This window comes from Ostrinia nubilalis, chromosome 21 (genome assembly GCF_963855985.1).
Source record: "Ostrinia nubilalis chromosome 21, ilOstNubi1.1, whole genome shotgun sequence".
NCBI classification, from domain to species: Eukaryota; Metazoa; Arthropoda; class Insecta; order Lepidoptera; family Crambidae; genus Ostrinia; species Ostrinia nubilalis.
Window position 1 is genome coordinate 1,500,507 of NC_087108.1, and position 21,172 is coordinate 1,521,678.

The 21,172-nt window shown below is 41.1% G+C and overlaps 1 protein-coding gene across 1 annotated transcript; it reads right to left on the reverse strand.

Annotated features, from left to right (window-relative positions):
* Positions 1 to 7,781: 7,781 nt before the first annotated feature.
* Positions 7,782 to 21,171, reverse strand: LOC135082034 (TBC1 domain family member 22B). Its single transcript, XM_063976784.1, has 5 exons — positions 20,515 to 21,171; positions 18,201 to 18,419; positions 15,514 to 15,780; positions 13,943 to 14,204; positions 7,782 to 13,364 (listed from the first exon to the last, which is right to left on the reverse strand). Exons 1-5 carry the CDS (start codon positions 21,079 to 21,081, stop codon positions 13,222 to 13,224), a joined length of 1,458 nt encoding a protein of 485 aa, XP_063832854.1. The 5' UTR covers positions 21,082 to 21,171; the 3' UTR covers positions 7,782 to 13,221.
* Position 21,172: the final 1 nt, after the last annotated feature.

The window sequence follows — 21,172 nt, forward strand, 5'->3', positions numbered from 1 at the left end:
AGCGTCAAATAGTAGACAGACACCCAAAGTAGCCAAAAAAGTTGACAACGCATCCTTATTCTGTAAAAGACGTGTTGCATACTTTTTGACTGCTTTCATCATCATCATCATTATCATCATCATCATCATCATCATCATCATCATCATCATCTCAGCCATAGGACGTCCACTGCTGAACATGCTTTCCATGCATTGACTACTTTCGGTGTCACGTAATATTTGACGCTGACTGTACATATTGATTTTGTGAAACCCCATATAGCCTATAACCAGCGGACAATTAAGATGCTTCTAATGATATGTCATTTGTCGAATTCTGATAAGTAGTTTAGAAGTTACGAGGGAACAGATGAACATACATACATACATAGCCTGTCAAAATCATAACCCTCCTTTTGCTTTGCCGTAGTCGGGTATCCTATACAACGCTAAGCTAATAGCTACTTAGTATCGTCTAAAAATAAGCCACGTGTTGTTGATAGGCTTTAACTATGTGCTAATGGAGACTATTTTAATCGGAACTTATTTGACAGGTGAGATAACCATCCTCTGCGCTAATCTGTGGCGGTAATGATGAAAACTGTTGGTCTAGACAAAGTGCAAATTATAATCGCAAACCAATCGAAAAGTGGTCGAAAAGCCCCTTTTTTGTATGGAGTTTTGACGGATTCGATTTTCGATTCGATCAAAAAGTGCGTTTTGTCTAGGGGGGCTGGTCCTGTGTACGCGCTAATCGTCTATAATCTTTGAATAAATTCTCAGATTGTGGTCTTAGGCCGTGGATACACTAATGGACAAATGTTCTTCTTCTTAGTCGGCCACTCTTGTCAGAGTGGTCTTGGTTGCGCTGACGAGGTACCTGGTGGGGTGATGTCATCTCCGAGGGTAGCTCTCCTGGCGATGTGCTTCCATTTCTGACGGTTAGAGGCGTCGCGAGTACACTGGACCATGGTGGACTCAGTAGCCTTCTTTGAGCCTTTGTGATGGCGACTATCCAGCGGACAAATAGAGCCATATTTTGCAGAACTTTTCCCTTTTGACCAGGCAGTCAGAGTTTTTAATGACCTAGGCTTTCATTAGTAGAAACATGAGTGAACGATTACTTTTTAGCATTAGTATATTAATCTCCTCGAGATATAAATCGAAATTTGAAATTAACCTTCATTTTCCGCACTGATATCCTGGAAAGAAATCAGGCTTCTAATATTTTCTAAATAAAATCTTATTTAGGTAAGTGTAGGGTTAAAAGTAGGTACTGGAACGTGTAAAAGCGCTTTTTAAAGCCTCTATTTTCAAATCAAATCATTTATTCAGTTTTAATAACTAATTACTTTAACTACTGTATTCGCCAGTGTAACCAAAGCTTTACAATCGGATGTTGAATGTTGACTCTTTATTTCATTTCGTAAGCTCCATCTTGCCTATAATTAGGATGTGAGTTTACTTATGTTTTTTGCAATACTGCCCATTTATCGGAAATGTATTCTTGCAAGGGCATGCACTCATAAAATAACTTTTTGTTCTGCAAGGCCGCGTTTAATGGCCACTGGCAAGGAGTCTTCATTTTACACTATTATTTCAACTTTTGCTCATCCTTTTGTCTGGTCTGGAATGAATTTCTTTATCGGATGTGTTCGATAATTTCGCATGTTCGAAAACAATAAATAAATAAATTGAGTAGTTTGAGCCGCACGCTACGTTACGAGTAAAAAAAAGGTTTTGGCCGATAAGTAAGAACCTAATAAGGGTACGATTAATTCATTGCCCTTTTCCACTATGAGAACTATTGAATGAAGCAAATAAAATAGTGATTTTTATATCCATTTAAATAGATGCTACGTAACATAAAATACACTAATCTATCTGGAGAATTAGGCAACTTTTCGATGATCTTGAACCATGTTGTACTTATTATAAGCTATATTAATTTAAATATTCTTAGGAATTAAGGTATTTAACGTTTCACCAAATTACTAAAGATCTCACTAACTCTACCTTTATCTATTTAACCGACTACAAAAGGGAGTAAGGTTATGGTTCTGTATGTACCTAACTCTGCATTGTTTATTTTGCGATAAACTTTTGACGAAATGATCGTTGGTTCGTGTGACATTGTTATCGTTATTTTTTATGTAAACCACATATTATGTACTTTATTATGTATACAGCGCAGTTAGCGAGTAGCGTCCTTGTAAAGTTCACGCGTACCTTAGGGCTGCCTACTGAATTATGGACATTCCTGATAAAAAGTATCTACTTTTTAAAAAAGAACTTAGGTAGGTTTCACTGACTGACTCACTCATAACGAAATCTCAGAAACTACCTACAAGTGCTAGGAGTCTCAAATTTTGCATGGGGGTTTCTTTTAGAACGTAGGTACTCACTAAGACGGGATTTTGCAAAATTTAACCCCTAAAGGGCGGCTGCTAGTCTCACTGATAATTGATCAGTCTAAAGGTGTAAGCGAGCTTTACCCGTAATCCTCAACCACACAAAAAAATCCCCCTTCTAAGCCCAAAATCCGAATGGATTCACTAACTGGATTACAGTCCAGTATTTCTGGAAAAAATTGATAGACGATAGTGTGGTGACCCTGAGTCCATACTGGTTGAATTGCTATTCATCTTAGTTGGCAGACGAGTCCGTGGAGTTGACCATAATAAAACTTGACGGACAGAGTTTCATTAAAATTACGGCTTACTTATTTGCTCATAGCTAATTTTAACGACAGGTTAATTTCTCTTAACTGCATAACATAGGTCGTACATTATTAGTTCGTGACAACCTATAAAACGGTACAAATAATATTAAGTACTTATACTCTTTCTTTTCAAAAATAAAGGAATGTTTTCTTTGAATAAAATTACATCTATCTACAAACTTTTCCTCCAGGTGGCATTACAAAATTCCACCCTGTATAAAAAAACTCCTGAAAAATATACACGCAGAAAAAACAACAGAAATAATATTATTGTTAGTCACAAAGTATTTAAATAAAACAGAACAATCTGAACAACACATAACACAGAAATTAATTCAGAATCATCGTGAGCGTGTTCTCTCTTGCCATTCTTCTGGAAGTCCTTTCTTCTAGACTGGTTCTCTCTTGCTTTTCTTCTGGAACTTCTTTCTTCTAGACTGTAGATCAACTCTGTCATTTGTTGCCCTTCGCTAGGCAGCTGGCAAGACACACAGCAAACTGCCATACGATGAGCCGCAACCGACATGAGTTTTATTTTATTTTTTATCTTCTTTCTTCTTCTTAATTTTCACTGTCTCTTCTCTCTTGTGACTTAGATTGAGCTCGCGAATACATATAAGTAAACAGCTTAATAATAACCTAAGTAAGTTAAATTTGGACGAGTAGGACGAGGATCGTGCCCTGAAAGGTCCTACATATTTACTAAACTAAAGAATTTTAATTTTGAATATACAGGTTGGAATTTTGTAATGCCACCTGGAGGGAAAGTACCTACTCTTAATATTGTAGATAGAAAATTTTATTCAAAGAAAACATTCCTTTATTTTTTAAAACAAAGAGAACTCCATTCAGTGATTTTTGAAATTTTTTCGAAAATTCACTACCATACCATACAATTTTTTGTAAATAATTAAAATAATTTAAGATTTCATGGTTTTTCTTTCATTTAATTTATCAAGTTTCTTAGAGAGATTTCATCCATAAACTTAACCCTAACGATCGATGCAATAAAAATACAGGATGTAATTTTTAACAAATTTTAGTGTGGCATGCAGATTTTTGGAAATCTTTGAATGCAATTATATTTCTTTTCAAAAATAAAGAAATGTTTTCTTTGAGTAATTTTATATCTACATTAATAAGAGTACTTTCCCTCCAGGTGGTATTACAAAATTCCACCCTGTAGAGTGTAATAAACTAGGAGTAGTTTGGCAAAAACTTCTGCTTACATTGAATTTTAATCACTATTTAATTTTATAGATCTTTCGTAATCTCCAAAATAAAATGTTTCTTAACTTGCCCAACTTTAAGCTTAAAGTTTAATATATCGAGTCCACTTATTAGACCGTTATTAATGTAATCTTATTAGTAATTAATAACAATTTTATTAAACTTATGACGCCACTTAATTGTCAAGTCGGTATACAATTATTTATGGATATCAAACGAAAAATTATTTTTTTATTTTTCTTACTTAATTGTTGGAGAAGTTTTGAATTGGAACTAACGGTTAACGGTGTTACCACCCATTGGTATAGGATTAAACAAAACTTTCTAATAACTTCTAATTAAATATTTTATCTAGAGCACTCACCCCATGGCTGGTCCGGCCGACTGTTATTAATTTCGGTGCTGGTTACCGTTAAATACTGTAACCGTTTATCTACAAGGAAAGCCGCGGTTAATATACATTCCTAATTAAACACTGACCATAACACCCGTTTTTAACCAGCACAATGAAATGTAATTAATATTGTACAGCACTACAGCTTTGCGGTAGTGATGTGCGGGGATTCGCGGAACACGGGATTTGTGGACTTTGGAAACTGATTGCGCTGCACTGTGCGTCTTTGTGGCTAAATGTTTATTTCCGTGGAATGGGCATCTAAAAAATATTTTTTAATTAATTTGCCCACGATTTGTGTAGTTTATTGACTTACTCGTATATTTCCACGTATAACCTACCTACAGCTCCAGTAACACATTTCGTGCTTCATATATCCATCAACAGTGGTAATGGTAGATGAATTAATGAGAATAACTAACTTTATTCAACATTTAACATCAGAACAGCCCCCTTACCTTCGCTCGTTTCAGCCAAATGACGTCCACAGCTGGACAAAGGCCTCCCCCAAGGATTTCCATAACGACTGGTCCTGCGCTGCCCGCATCCAGCGCCCCTTACCTTAATGACATCTAATTTCGCGAAGTAGAATCAAAAAACTTTCAAGAATACTTTCAAAAAACAAGCCGGGGCGAAGTAAATTTGTATTTAATCCTGTCATAAATGACAATTTAATAAGGGGGTAAGTATCTCCCAAGATATCAGGCACTCTGTTTGCACGTGAAAAATGAGTGATTTGAACTAATTCGTCTTTATATTTTCTGGTTAACGATCTGGGTTTGAGTAGGTATAAAAGTTTCAAGAAACGAATTATCTGGCAGATTGTATTTCCCGGGGGCACTTCAGCTCATTCCCTATCCCGCGAATAATCACATCACTAGCTTACAGGCGTTATCGCGCTCGCAGGAAATGCAGCAGGAAGACGGGAACGATATTGCGTATTCCTATTAAAAATGTTTTCGATATGGCGTCATTGTCAGCCTCGGTGTTTTCAAAATATTTATCACCTTACGTTTTGGTCGTCTCCCCAATTCCCCATCGCAGAATATTGGGCTTAACTGAGCTGGCGCAGTGACCCAAAGTGAGTCTTGCTTGGCCTCCAATAATGAGAGAGCTACCCATATGCAGGTAGCCATGGTGGCCTGGAGGCGACGCTTGGCCCGACCGATGCACTGCTGGTCGCTGGCACGGTCGCCTGACGTACCGGGCGACTCAAGTGTTTACGGGCCACGCACGGCTGCTTCGGGGACTATTTCCACCGAATACGAGGTGTGGCACGCGGTTCAAGATGGAAATTCTGCGAGACAGTCATCTTGCAGAAGGAAGCGGCTGAGAGGGAGCGAGATGCCTCGGCTGACTCTCCTGTGATCCGTCGCCGTCGTCCAGGGCGCCGCAGGAGTAAACAATAAGAGCAAGAGTCTCCATTTCAGTCTGTTCTACGACACCTCTCGCCAGTTATCAAGGTAGAGATCGCGCAGGTCTTTAGCGACTTAGTCTTCCCAGCGGTACCTGGGAATTAAGCTTACTAACTTCATTCTGAAACTCTGTAATTTTCAGTCAAATACTCGTAGGTACAGACGATGGCACGTCAACATAACCACTGTGGGTTCTTGTGCAGTAACAAGAGCGAAAATGGGTAGCCTGATGTGCTGTCATGTGTACCTACAAAATTTTTGGTATGATATAGGTACAGGGTATATTTTCAGTGATTTTGCTTAGTTTAGGAGTAACAAAATAATACTAAAAGGGATTACTTCACTCATATATGCCCGTTGGTGTTTACAAAATTAGGAATACCTATTATCCCTCATAATTAAATATCATCATAAATATCCTATTGCGCGTATTAATAATTCCATTAAGATAACACAACAGGCTCCCTAAGGAAAACCACAAAACTTATGGTTGCACGTGTACATTGCGCCATGGACACATTTAGTTTTCCTGGAGGATACCTACTGCCCGCTATCATACGAGTATCTTTGTTATGAGGAAAATGCTTTTAGTTGAAACGATAGGCATGTAATACAATGGATGTTGTTGGATGGAACTCTAAAAATCCGAGTAAGCAGGCAGGTAGAGGTATCCCGTACCATCGACCATTTCTGCCAATAAGTTTACGTGGTAGTTTGAAAAAATAAAACCTTCATCCATCGACCACGTCGCTTAATGGTAGATGTGACAGATCAAGTAGGTATCATCTATCCCGATGAGTAGCATCCATCCAGGGTAGTACCTATAGAGGGATACATACTTGTCATGCCAAGACGACGTGGTGGATGGTACCTACTCGAAACACCTCTATTGTCAAAGTACATATTAGGTACCTACCGTAACTATGGGTCCTATATCGAAATCAGCATGTTATACCTAAGTTGCTCGATAAAGCAATGTTGAAACGATGGTGTGACTCAACGGGAACAAACGAAAATAAAATATGAACGAATGCTTAGTAAAAAAAAATGTGCCACATAATGTAACAGTAGTATAGTTAGTCGGTATCTGGTAGGTAAGTATTATAATTGTAATACATAAGTACCTGCTCGAGCAAATGTTTTATAAATACTTCTATTCGCATGTCTATGTGGATAAAGCTATTATTATTTTTTACAAAACAAAAGAGATAAATTAATTACACAAGTTCCTGAAACAATAATAAAACACAGATCGTAAACTTTGCTATAATTTTTAGCTAGGCGTCTGATTACAAAATAGTTACTTCACTTACCCCTTCCGATCAAGGCCGCTAGTCGCTAGGATATGTGTCATCTAAATCGATCCTCACAAAAATGTACACTATTATCAAAATACCCGGTCATTTAGACAAGTTTACACTATTTTACTGCCGTGCCAAGCTCAATCGGGGCTGGCGGACTAGATGTACCGATTCCTCGTCAAAATCAATGTTGTTTTGAGCGATTTCGAGGTCACCGGGCTGTCAATGTCAGCGCCCCGAGGTCAAGGTCACGCGGGCCGGCCCTGCGCAGTGCGGAGGTCAATGTTGCCCGGCATGGAAACTAAAAGTTGGAAGGTTATTTTACTACATGATATCCCCAAGGACTAGAGGCAAAGAAGCGTAGTAGATGAGAAAAACTAAATGAGATACTGATATCTCATACCACTTCGTTTAGATTTAATTTCAGTAATTTATGGTTGTTTTTAAAGGGAAACGAGGATACCATAATTTGGGTGGCTCCGTCTAGTTCTGGGTCCATAATTATCTGTATTAACACATTGTAACACCTATGTTACTATATGGAAGCAATAAACGTATTGAGTATTGACGTGTATCAAGATTATGAGTGTGGCTGTAGGCTTCGCTGCCAATTCAAGAATGGAGATCCAAATGGGTTATCAAGCAAGTTTCATGATTTAGGACTTAGTTTTCATTGTTTATACAGAAAATGTAGTATAGTATAGTATGGTGGTGGTGGTGTCAGGTTAATAAAACACATGTTGAAATGTATAATAATATGCTATAATCATCTAGTAAAGTAACATATTAATAAAATCAAATAATACATAAAGAATGGTCACAAAAACACAAAAAAATCAAAGGACGTATTTCTTTTTACACGACGGACAGACGCAGCCGTCCTAAACTAAACCAACTTAATTCAACTCGCTTAATATTAGGCCTTTACATGCTGAATATTATATATTATTTATATTTAAACTTTCCATACAAAATGTGACCAAGTGGTCTACTTTGCAAAACGATTTCGATCCTCCGTTCCTCTCACACGCGCTTCAATTTACTTGTGAGTGAGCGAGGCGAATATATCGAAATGATTTTGCAGATAGACTTAGGTCAAGTGCATTACTACAATGACGCCTCGGATATGTCTGTACAGGTCCATATATTACAGGTTCAGAAGAAATCTGCATTGTAGGGTAGTTCCAAGGCACAACTTCCCTTCTAAAACATTGTATTGTAGCGCTAAACACTAATAATCTTGAAATAACTGAATATTATATTAGCCCCTTACTAATAAAAAGTTACGCGCATATTGAACACTACCGATCTTCTGACCAAAACCGGTGTTTTTCGTATGGTGTTTGACAGACTTTTGACGTTTGTTAAAGTTAAAATAAGATGGTGCAACCCAGCCTAAGGGCTATTACTAGTGTTCAACACGCTTGTAACTTTTATCACTTTTAGGGTTTGATTTTTAGTGACTTTGAAATAAATAGTAACAATATAAAGTTAGCGAAGTGACGCCATGTTTCTATTGCCGTATAAAATCTATGGAGAGTTCTGACAGTTCATTCATACGTTAGCCAACGTTTTTAGATCCATAATTATGTAAGTATGGCTTTTTATGACACATTTAAATATTCAAATCTGCTGGCATTGGCTTATGAGCACACAGTCAGGGTCAAATAGTTGCTGACACCCAAAGGTCATTATCACACTGCACCGCGCTCCGCCGCGGTACGCGGGACGACAGATTTAATCATTATATTATATTATCATTATATTATTAATTTAAGCTAGCACCCATAACACAAGCATATTAATTGCTTACTTTGGGGCTAGATGGCGCTGTGTGAGATTGTCCAAAGATATTTATTAATTTATTTATTTATTTATATGCAAGTACTTCAGTTTGTATAGAAAACACGCGCGGCACAACACACTGACAACGCGTTTGCGCGCGGGATTCGTTGTATGTCGCCACGCGGACCGCGGCGGAGCGCGGTGCAGTATGATAATCGCCAAAGTGCTCAATAAGTTCGCAACCCGTCTTTGTTACGATTGGAATAAGGTTGTGTTGTCATATTATTGGCCACATCGGCTGTTATGAACTATTTGACGCCGACTGTGTGGGTTCACATTAGCTTCAGCTTTAACGGGCAAAATAATGAGTCGGATGCATATTGGCATATCTCAATAGCACTAAAAAAACTAACATTCGTGACAATTTCAACTCTAAATTCGCCAACCTCGCGTCGTTTTTGGACGTATTCCACTTTAAGCACCACATGAAGCAATAAAGATATTATGATTATGATTAAGCACCCGCCGAAATAGCACCTGGCTTATTCCACTTAGAGCAGCTAACGATATAAAAAAATATTCCATATATCGATAGGTGCTTTCAGTGGAATAGGCCAGGTGCTATTCGTGCAGGTGCTATTTGGGTGGGTGCTCAAAGTGTGATACGTCCTTTTTTGGACGTAACTAACATGGTCCATGAAGGCTTTCGAAAATATGTTTATTACAAATGTTACTATCAATTGAAAAGTGAATTCAGTATTATTTGAAATAACCAAACATGACAAGCATTAACCTTTTAAACAATTTATGAACACTTCTCTCAATTAGTACTTCCATAACTACCCTGTCAGATTACAATATATTATTTTTCTAAGCTTCGAACATTTTGATTACACGTTTGACCATTTCTAAATTAATTTATATGAAATAATAACTAAAATTCAACGCTCACATTTTCGTAAAATAGCCCAAAATGCTTAAAAATAATTCTCCGAGTTATCACTAAACAAAAGAGGTAGGTTCACATTATAGATCGTTTTATCCACGAAGACGCGCCCCACCATTTTTCCGGTAATGTTTGAGTGTTATCGGTGCACGCTAAATCATCCATGAGTGCACACGCACACTACAATAATGCCGCTCGGATTGCTCGGATCAAACTCCCCGCACCCCGCGCGACCGAGACCAAAAATTGGTGGGGCGCGTCTTCGTGGATGAAACGATCTATACCACTATTACGCCACGCGGCATTGTGAATATACCTTATTAATAATAATATCAGTAAATAAAATTAGTACAATTTAGTGATTGGAGTAATTTTTTTGTATTTTAACGTTGCATTATACATATAGCGGTACAATTACATTGAACCATTCTTTTAACTAACTTAAAACCTCTCTTTTTATCTTTACTGATTGAAAAGAGACGAAATTTTTAATTTAAAAGTGACAAAGCAATATTGGTCACTTCGTTTTTAATCGAAATTAACGTACTAAACTGATTTTTCTTCTGTTATTTATACAAAAATCTTCCATTATCATACAAATCAATTAGTTAACAACCATTCTTACAAAATAATTGTTTTATTGTAAGCCAAAAATTAAGAGTAACTAACGCCCAAAAATTCAGTGGTCATATTCTCATTTTGTAGGAAGATTTAGTTGTTTCTTATAAGAAACAGTTACCACAGAGCGTTCCGGTACAAAGTTGAGTGAAATGTAAAGGCGCTTACAAACCGGGAGCGGTCGCTTGTAATGTACATTGTATCTAAGTAAATTGCATGATGCTTAATGAATCCAAAACACACTCGCCGTAGTTTTATATCACGCTTTCCTGCGATAGATGGATAGGCGCCCTAAGGCCTGGTTCAGACACAGCGATAATCGCGCGGTTACCGTTTCAGGCCTTACCAATGAGGACAACCCAGAAACTGCGTAGTCTGAACAAGGCCTAAGACCATCATTTTAGACGACAAACGCACGGGCCTATCGCGTGAAATCGATAAAATGGCGCGATAAAAGCTTATCACGGCGCGCATCTTAGGCCTACAGAGCGTCTTCGCCTTGATTTTACATTACACGCTCTCGCCACCGCTCCACAGGCGCCCTAGTACCAGAGTAAATACAAATGAGTAGGTCATCTTCATAGAAACGCACCGAGAGCGGAGATCAGTCGTGGTTGCGCCGAATTTTGTCAGTGTGTGCGTGCGCGCCGCATACGTGTTGGCGCGCTCACATACAAACCGCGCCCGTGCGTTTCTATGAAGATGACCTACTCATTTGTATTTACTCTGCTAGTGCCGGGCGCCGGTCACCGGTCGGCGCGGGCTTGGGCGAGGTGGTTGGGCGCGTCGGTACATTAAGAAAGGTTTGTCGAAGTTCAGTTTAAGCGGGCGCCTTAGCCTTGATTTGAGCGCAGTATTACATTACGCGTTCCCGCTCCCGATGCTTGGCGCCTTAAGACCCCGTCCAGGCGCCCTAAAACCATCCTCGGTTCAAGTCGAAATTAGATTCAGCTGGGTTAGGATGTGCGCCGTGATAAAATTTTATCGATCATTTTAGAAGACAAATGTATGGATCTATCGCGTAAAATCGATAAAATTGCGCGATAAAAGCTTGTCACAGCGCGTATGGAGCGGACGCTTTTGCATTAGTTTGACATATTTTTACATTACACGCTCCCACTCGCACACTCACTGCGGGCGCCAGTCGCACAGTCGGGACAGCAATATAATTACGCGCGAGCGATAAGGATGGGTAGCTTGGGGTCATTGGACAAAATTCTACGTGCTCACAGACCGGGCTTTAGTTGCGTAGGCGCCCTAAGACCGTTTTCGGGCTCCTTTGCATTGGTTCGACTGTAGTATTACATGACGCGCTCCCGCTCCACAGGCGCCCTAGTGCGGGCGCCGGTCACCGGTCGGCGCGGGCGTTAATTGTACAAAAAAGGTTTGTCGAAATGGGCGTTAAATGACAAATTAGGTATGCGTGGAGTGGGCACTTTCTCATTGATTTGCCTGTAGTATTACATTACGCGCTCCCGCTCCGCAGGCGCCCTAGTGCCGGGCGCCGGTCACCGGTCGGCGCGGGCTTGGGCGAGGTGGTTGGGCGCGTCGGTACATTAAGAAAGGTTTGTCGAAGTTCAGTTTAAGCGGGCGCCTTAGCCTTGATTTGAGCGCAGTATTACATTACGCGTTCCCGCTCCCGATGCTTGGCGCCTTAAGACCCCGTCCAGGCGCCCTAAAACCATCCTCGGTTCAAGTCGAAATTAGATTCAGCTGGGCTAGGATGCGCGCCGTGATAAAATTTTATCGATCATTTTAGACGACAAACGTACGGGACTATCGCGTAAAATCGGTAAAATGGCGCGATAAAAGCTTATCACGCCATTTTATCGAGCGGGCGCCTTTGCATTAGTTTGACATAGTTTTACATTACACGCTCCCACTGTATAGTCTGGTCTGCGAGCACGTAGAATTTTGTCCAATGTGGGGTCATTGTGTTGCTTTTGCGCTCGCACACTCACTGCGGACGCGTCGCACAGTCGTGACAGCAATATAATTACGCGCGAGCAATAAGGATGGGTAGCTTGGGGTCATTGGACAAAATTCTACGTGCTCACAGACCGGGCTTTAATTGCGTAGGCGCCCTAATATCGTTTTCGGGCGCCTTTGCATCGGTTCGACTGTATTACATTTCCCGCTCCCGCTCCGCCGGCGCCCTAGTGCCGGGCGCCGGTCACCGGTCGGCGCGGGCTTGGGCGAGGTGGTTGGGCGCGTCGGGACAGTAACGCCCGTATTCACAAACGACACTTGCTTAAGTGAAGCAGCAAATCGAACGCACAGCGTTGAATAGAGCATTGATTGGTTCGTGTGTAACTCTGTGCGTCCACGCGCACTGAGACCTCAGTCTTGTTTGTGAATACGGGCGCAAGAAAGGTTGGTCGAAGTTAAAGTTAAAGCGGGCGCCTTTGCCTTTAATTCAGCTGGGTTAGGATGCGCGCCGTGATAAAATTTTATCGATATTTGATCATTGACGACAAACGTTTGACTTTTTACCCCTATCGCGTAAAGTCGATAAAATGGCGCGAGAAAAGCTTATCACGGCACGCATCTTAGGCCTACAGGGCGCCTTCGCCTTGATTTTACATTACGCGCTCTCGCCACCGCTCCGCAAGCGCCCTAATACCAGAGTAAATACAAATGAGTAGGTCATCTTCATAGAAACGCACCGAGAGCAGGGATTAGCGGGGAGCCAGTAGTGGTTGCGCCGAATTTTGTCAGTGTGTGCGTGCGCGCCGCATACGTGTTGGCGCGCTCACATACAAACCGCGCCCGTGCGTTTCTATGAAGATGACCTACTCATTTGTATTTACTCTGCTAGTGCCGGGCGCCGGTCACCGGTCGGCGCGGGCTTGGGCGAGGTGGTTGGGCGCGTCGGCGAAGGCGAACTTGAGCTTGTAGGCCTCCGCCACCAGAACGCTGATGTTCGAGTCCGACCAGTTCTGCGTCGGCACGTTCTGGAGAAGGATCATTAGGCCTGGAATGGAATAAGTGGCGGGTTATTTTACAGACTTAGAAACTACGTGTTAAAATTTGAAAATTATAAATAACTTGAAAAATTCGCGGGAATCGAACCCTTACGCCTTAGGTAGTTCGATTTTTTCAAATTATTTATAATTTTTAAATTACATATTTTGAGACGCAACTCTTAACGCTAAAAATTAAATAAGTATTTTTAAAATGTTAGTGCCAAAAATAATCATTACAAAAAGTCAATTACCTTTATTTAAGTTCGTAATTGTCAAGCAAGATAATATTAGTACGGAATGAAAAACTGGAAGATTGGATATTTTAATAATAAACTGCACGTATTTTTATGAGATTTTTGCCAATGCCAGGTATAGTTCAGACCAGGGCAATCTCTCTGGTGAGTAGGTTATTCCTCCAGGGGAACGAGGTCTTCAGTTTAAAGTCACTAGTAAAATTTAACCTACCTTGAAACCCCCGGGACGAACTTGATCTTCACTGGTTGAGCTTTTTTGGCGGTCAAGCTGTAGATCCTGGCTACACAGAAGTCGCATCAAGTGGAACGAGTGGTTATAGTATCGTACCCACCTTGAAAATCCTTTTCCAGCATAAGCCTCTCCCTCCAATGCAGCAGAAACGCTGCGCAGACATACAGCTGGAATATGGCGAAGTCATCCGACTCTGCCAGGTATGTGTCCCATAGGCGTATAGTACAGGCCAGAGGGATCTCCCTGGTGAGCAGGTTGTTCATCCAGCGGAAGGAAAACTGAAGGTAGTCAACTCCGTGGCTCTGTAAATGCTCGTGAAGTGGTTGGTCGATGCGTCTGATCAGTTCTTTTAGCTGGTTCACCTGGGGTAGAAGAAAAATAGAAATTAATTGAGAATGCTGTTTTGATTGACAGTTTTTTTACAAACACGTGGGAGAATTGCGGTTGATTGAGTCTTTTGGGTTACCATATTTTTTTATGATAACAAGGCAGGTATTTATTTGACCATAAAAAAAAACGCACCTGGTATGTTATTATGCAGTTTCTTTATACTATTGAGGCGGTTTAATCTAGTGTTTTTAACAAATAAAATTCTTAGGGCGTTTTTTAGACAATGCAATTAAGTCGCAAATTAAGCAAAGCTTGTACTTCGAACAAACCGACTTTTTTATAAATAAATCTGTTTCTTTAGAAAACGTTCAGTCTTATAAGAATGAACGAGTAAGAACTACACGTTTCAAGTATGTAGATTAGTATTCCCCTGGCTCCGTCACAAACGGAGCAATAACAAAGTGGCCTAAGCACACAATTTAAGTTCTAGCCATTGTAAATGAGTCACTCAAGACCAGTTGAGAGATAATTAGGTAAAGTTTTTGTGTAAAACATTCCAAGTGTGCTTTATCTCAGTAACTTTATCATTAGAAACAACAACATGAACTCAAGAATAAATGCTTTGTTCATAGTTAAAACTTTAATTCGCCAACTAGGAATATTTTACTCAAAGCAAAAATATTAATTTTATCTTTATTAACAAAATAACAAGCCAATTAGATAAGTGCATTGGCAGATTAAGCTTGATAAGGTGGCAATACTTTGTATCAATAGGAATAATTTTAAAATGATGAAATTGAAATGATGAATTTTAATTTCTGTGACGGGTCTGGGTGTGACTATGTATAATATTTATGTATTTAAAAAAAAAAGTATAAAAGTAGTATATCCGTTAAGCTAGCACCCATAACACAAGCATTAAGTTGCTTACTTTGGGGCTAGCTGGCGCTGTGTGAAATTGTCCAAAGATTTATTATTTATTTTAATCAAAAATAAATCAGAGAATCACTTCATAGTATAAAACAGTCGCTTCCCGCTGTCTGTCCATATGTATGCTTAGATCTTTAAAACTACGCAACGGATTTTGATGCGTTTTTTTAAATAGAATGATTCAAGAGGAAGGTTTAATGTATACTTAGCACCCGTGCGAAGCCAGGGCAGGGTCGCTGGTAAATAAATAAAACAGAGGCTGACAATAGTGACCGAGTTTCTTGCGCTGCTTCTTCTCAGCACTGGCCCATTTCTTGTCCCGAAGCTGTGGTAGGGTTAATACTGGGACGTGTAAAAGTGCTTTTTAAAAGTCTATTTGCAAAAATAAATTAGTTTTATGAGTTTTCATACCTTATACTGTATCCCCAGCTGCGCGAAAATGTAATTATCCTGTATACTGTCCAGGAATTTGGACAAGCACCAGAAGGAATCCGCCTCGATGATGTCTCTCTGCTGCTCCGACAGCTTGTCCAGAGGGTAGTTGTCCAACTCCTCGCCCGGGACCGCCTCTTGCAGGAACACCATGAAGAACGGCGTCACCAGGTCGTTGATGCCTTGCACGTAGCCTGAGGCGGGGTGCCTGATCGCCCAGATGTATAGGATCCTTTCGAACATCACCTGCAGAGAGATGTTCACTAAATACAGTTTCTTTTTTGATGAAGGCACCTCTTCTATCATGTCGGTTATAATAAGGCCAGATGTAAGACGTTGCATACTACGGTAGGTACAGATTTTCCTGCATTAGGTACTTATCAACAGTTCAGGAATCGCCCACCACCAGTACAGTTACACAAGGTATCATAAACATTATGGAGTCCTTACGAAAAAACCGTACGATAATCTGATTTATTTATCTGAGTGGCCATTTGCGAATGAAGCCTGACCACTTGCGTCGGTCAGTTACAAATTGCGTTTTAAACCCCGTTGATCTTGGCTCGTCAGTCCATCGAGGCTCAAATTAACTGCTGTTTACAAAGATTTCGATTTTATTTTACTGTACCTGCACAGTGGGCTGCTGAAAGAGCGCCACGAGCGGCGACATTTTATTTATTTATTTATAATCTGCTTGAAGGCTCACAGAAAGTCCAACGCGCCAAAAAGTTACACAATACAGATCCACGGTATCTGGCGGTAGGTGTCGTTGTCTCTTTGTTCGCTCGCATCGTAGTACTGGCGCACCAGCCCATATATCGTCCCGAAGTGGTAGCGCAAGCTATATTTGGGACGTGACGACTGCCCTGGAAAAGGACTACATTTATTTTTGATTTGATTTGACTACCTGTACGGTGGGCTGCTGAAACAGCGCCACGAGTGGACTCATTCGCGGTATATCAATATGTATCTGGCGGTAGGTGTCGTCGTCCCGCTCCTCGCTCGCATCGTAGTACTGGCGCACCAGATGTTTGTAGTCGGCGCGCTTGATGGTGAGGTGATATCTGGCGCTAGTGTCGTCTAGCTAGATATTGTGCTGCTTCTAGTGCGGGACAGCTCGTCTAGCGTGGGACTGCTCATCTAGTGTGGGACAAATAGTGGCCTGAGAACTGTACCTGTACAGTGGGCTGCTGGAACAGCGCCACGAGCGGACTCATCCGTGGTATATCAATATGTATCTGGCGGTAGGTGTCGTCATCCCGCTCCTCGCTCGCATCGTAGTACTGGCGCACCAGATGTTTGTAGTCGGCGCGCTTGATGATGAGGTGATATCTGGCGCTAGTGTCGTCTAGCTAGATATTGTGCTGCTTCTAGTGCGGGACAGCTCGTCTAGCGTGGGACTGCTCATCTAGTGTGGGACAAATAGTGGCCTGAGGACTGTACCTGTACAGTGGGCTGCTGGAACAGCGCCACGAGCGGACTCATCCGCGGTATATCAATATGTATCTGGCGGTAGGTGTCGTCGTCCCGCTCCTCGCTCGCATCGTAGTACTGGCGCACCAGATGTTTGTAGTCGGCGCGCTTGATGATGAGGTGATATCTGGCGCTAGTGTCGTCTAGCTAGATATTGTGCTGCTTCTAGTGCGGGACAGCTCGTCTAGCGTGGGACTGCTCATCTAGTGTGGGACAAATAGTGGCCTGAGGACTGTACCTGTACAGTGGGCTGCTGGAACAGCGCCACGAGCGGACTCATCCGTGGTATATCAATATGTATCTGGCGGTAGGTGTCGTCGTCTCTTTCTTCGCTCGCATCGTAATACTGGCGCACCACCAGCCCGTATGTTGTCCCGAAGTGGTGGTAGCCCAAGCAATATTCCCCGGAAAAGGCCTACATTTATTTTTGATTTGATTTGACTTTACCTGAACAGTGGGCTGTTGAAACAGCGCCACGAGCGGACTCATCCGTGGTATATCAATATGTATCTGGCGGTAGGTGTCGTCGTCTCTTTCCTCGCTCGCATCGTAGTACTGGCGCACCAGATGTTTGTAGTCGGCGCGCTTGATGGTGAGGTGATATCTGGCGCTAGTGTCGTCTAGCTAGATATTGTGCTGCTTCTAGTGCGGGACAGCTCGTCTAGCGTGGGACTGCTCATCTAGTGTGGGACAAATAGTGGCCTGAGGACTGTACCTGTACAGTGGGCTGCTGGAACAGCGCCACGAGCGGACTCATCCGTGGTATATCAATATGTATCTGGCGGTAGGTGTCGTCGTCTCTTTCCTCGCTCGCATCGTAGTACTGGCGCACCACAAGCCCATTATGTTGTCCCGAAGTGGTGGTAGCCCAAGCAATATTCCCCGGAAAAGGCCTACATTTATTTTTGATTTGATTTGACTTTACCTGTACGGTGGGCTGCTGAAACAGCGCCACGAGCGGACTCATCCGTGGAATATCAATATGTATCTGGCGGTAGGTGTCGTCGTCTCTTTCCTCGCTCGCATCGTAGTACTGGCGCACCAGATGTTTGTAGTCGGCGCGTTTGATGATGAGGTGATATCTGGCGCTAGTGTCGTCTAGCTAGATATTGTGCTGCTTCTAGTGCGGGACAGCTCGTCTAGCGTGGGACTGCTCATCTAGTGTGGGACAAATAGTGGCCTGAGGACTGTACCTGTACAGTGGGCTGCTGGAACAGCGCCACGAGCGGACTCATCCGTGGTATATCAATATGTATCTGGCGGTAGGTGTCGTCGTCCCTTTCCTCGCTCGCATCGTAGTACTGGCGCACCAGATGTTTGTAGTCGGCGCGTTTGCGCTGGAGCGTCTCCGCACGACGTTCCGAGTTCGCTGGCAGGTAGCCGGCGAGCAGACGCCAGGTTATGGCGCGAGCCTGGACAACATTACACACAAAAATATTATCGTTAGGCTACGGTATCCTACTTAACGTTGTACGCGGCGTACGAAGTCAGCGTCAAACGTTCCTGTCGCGTTTGAACGCCGACGTTAACGTCTAAAGAAGACAACAACAGTATAAATCGTTTCATCCACGAAGACGCGCCCCACCATTCTTCCGCGAATGTTTGAGTGTTATCGGTACACGCTAAATCATCCATGAGTGCACACACACTACAATAATGACGCTCGGATTGATCGGATCAAACTCCCCGCACCCCGCGCGACCGAGACCAAAAATTGGTGGGGCGCGTCTTCATGAATGGAACAAACTACATTTTTGTTAAGCATTTGATGCTGACTGTACCAACTACAAAGTAAAAAAAAATAAAAATATTGAAAGAAATACATTTTAAAGATAATAAGATGATGCTGTATGTGCCATCTTTTATTACAAGAAATTAAAAACTGTACAAACTTCAACTTTTAGTATAGTCTGGTCCGGGAGCACGTAGAATTTCGTCCAATGACCCCTAGCTGCCCATCCTTATCGCTCGCGCGTAATTATATTGCTGTTGCGACTGTGCGACGGGCGGCCGCAGTGAGTGTGCGAGCGCGACAGCAACATAATTACGCGCGAGCGATAAGGATGGGTAGCTTGGGGTCATTGGACAAAATTCTACGTGCTCCCGGACCAGACTATAGAAGATGACAAATTTTGGCCTTGGGCCAAAGAAAAAAAGTGCATTGCCACTCATTGCCATTCCTTTCCACTCATCATTAAGATATTTATAATCCATTGTTTGGCAGTTTATTTGGATAACAAAGACTTAATTAATTAAAGTTTGATCATTTAGAACATTCAACATACATACTAATGACACTCATTATAAACCATGACTTAACATAAATTATGGAAAACAAATGAGTATTATTCTAAGCCATTTTCTAATTGATGTTTTGTATTACATAATACATATAAAAGACAATAAATATAATTTTATAGAAATGTGTATCTCTCAGCTCTGGATTAGTATAATACTAGCTTTTGCCTGCGGCTCCACCCATTTATGAAATTTTGTCTGTCGCAGAAAACTTAATTGCATGCATCCCTGTTTAAAAAACTATCCTATGTCCTTTCAAGGGACTCAAACTATCTCTAACCTATTTCCAATTTGAATAATATTTAAATCCTACTAATATTATAAAGGTGAAAGTTTGTGTGGATGTTTGTTACTCTTTCACACAAAAACTACTGAACGGATTTTGTTGAAACTTTACAGTATTATTATTTTTAACCCAGATTAACATATAGGCTATAATTTATGCCAATCTGTGGCATTATATTTCACCCGGGAGAAGCCGCGGGCAAAAGCTAGTAGATCATAATTAGGAACAAAATAAATGGATTGTTAGTCAGTTATCTATCTGCAAACATTTCTTGATAAGTTTTTACACTTAATTTCTTTGTTTTGTTAAGATAATATTGAGGTGTTGTTTTGTAGCTAAAGATTTTCACATTCCAGAAATAATATAGAGCAGATTTATCCAATTTGTTGTTTTTGTTTAACACTTATTTTAAATTTATATCAGCTTCAAACCAATTAGTTACGGCTGTCAATCTATAAATTAATCAATTTATTATCTGTACAAAGAACTAAACAAATATTTGTAAAAGCATTAGTGGATAATTAGTTAAAATTTGCAAGTAATAAATGTTGTTATTGAACATGAATTATTGCTTGGTAAATAATAGGCAAAAAACTTAATAATTTTGCAATGTAGATAAATAATTTCATAAGTTTTAAATAGTTACACAAGAGTAAATCACAGACAATGTCAGTTTATTATTACATATTACAAAGATATTGGTTTTGAGCAAATTTTTGTTATTTATTTAGAAAAATAATAGTTTTGTTGCCAGACTTATTATGTTTTTAATTAATTAATAAAGCTCTTGGAAATTGATTCACAAACCATAAAACAATTTGTGAACATTCTCAGATTGCACCAGTCAAAGCAATTAATGGTAATCAATGCAATTGAGTCATAGCATGTATACTATATCCTGTTACTGGGCAGTTACAACTCACCTTGACTGGAATTCCAGACCAGCTCAGATGTTTGAGCTCGTTCAGGTCCACCACAGCACTCTCATGGACTTGTTGAAACCTCTCCAGCTTCAACTCGTTGTTTTCTTCCCGAGAAGCAAGTGCCGACAGCCGCACGGGCCGCGGCCGCCCGGGGTAGTGCCGCATCGGCCCAGAACTACCCCCTGGACCACCCAACACCTTCTTCGTCTCATTTTTACGCACACTAACCGTCTCCGACGGCGATTTCACACTATCAGTCTCAGCCTTTACGTCACCTTTGTTTACGATCTTACTACTATTCCTATGAGAATTTATCACGTTTAAAGCGGCGGTTTGCGATATGGCTTTCGAAATTTTAGTCTCTGCGATGCCGGAGATGATGTCGTCGTCCCCGAGGTCCCAGGCGTCGTTCACGGACGCCTGGAATTGCTGATACGATGACCCAGACATAACCTCGCTTTGACCAACTTTCTGACGGGGTCTACCCGGGTACGCGCGCTGCGGTGTCCTCCAGAATGTGTCTGACAATACGCTACTCTTGTCATATTCGGGTTGGTAGCTTTCCATAATAAACTATATCAAGAAACATTTTAAATAACTTTGTTGAACAACAAAATAAAGTGAAAATGTTGATATGACATATCACTTGACAATAGAC

Bases quoted from the DNA above. Each gene is read 5' to 3' on its own strand.
- LOC135082034 (XM_063976784.1), bottom strand. From the start codon at position 21,081: ATGGAAAGCTACCAACCCGAATATGACAAGAGTAGCGTATTGTCAGAC. The intron at 18,420-20,514 runs GTGAGTTGTAAC...AATGTTGTCCAG, and splicing joins GGTCTGGAATTCCAGTCAAG to GCTCGCGCCATAACCTGGCG. The intron at 15,781-18,200 runs GTACAGTCCTCA...ATCTCTCTGCAG, and splicing joins TCCAGCAGCCCACTGTACAG to GTGATGTTCGAAAGGATCCT.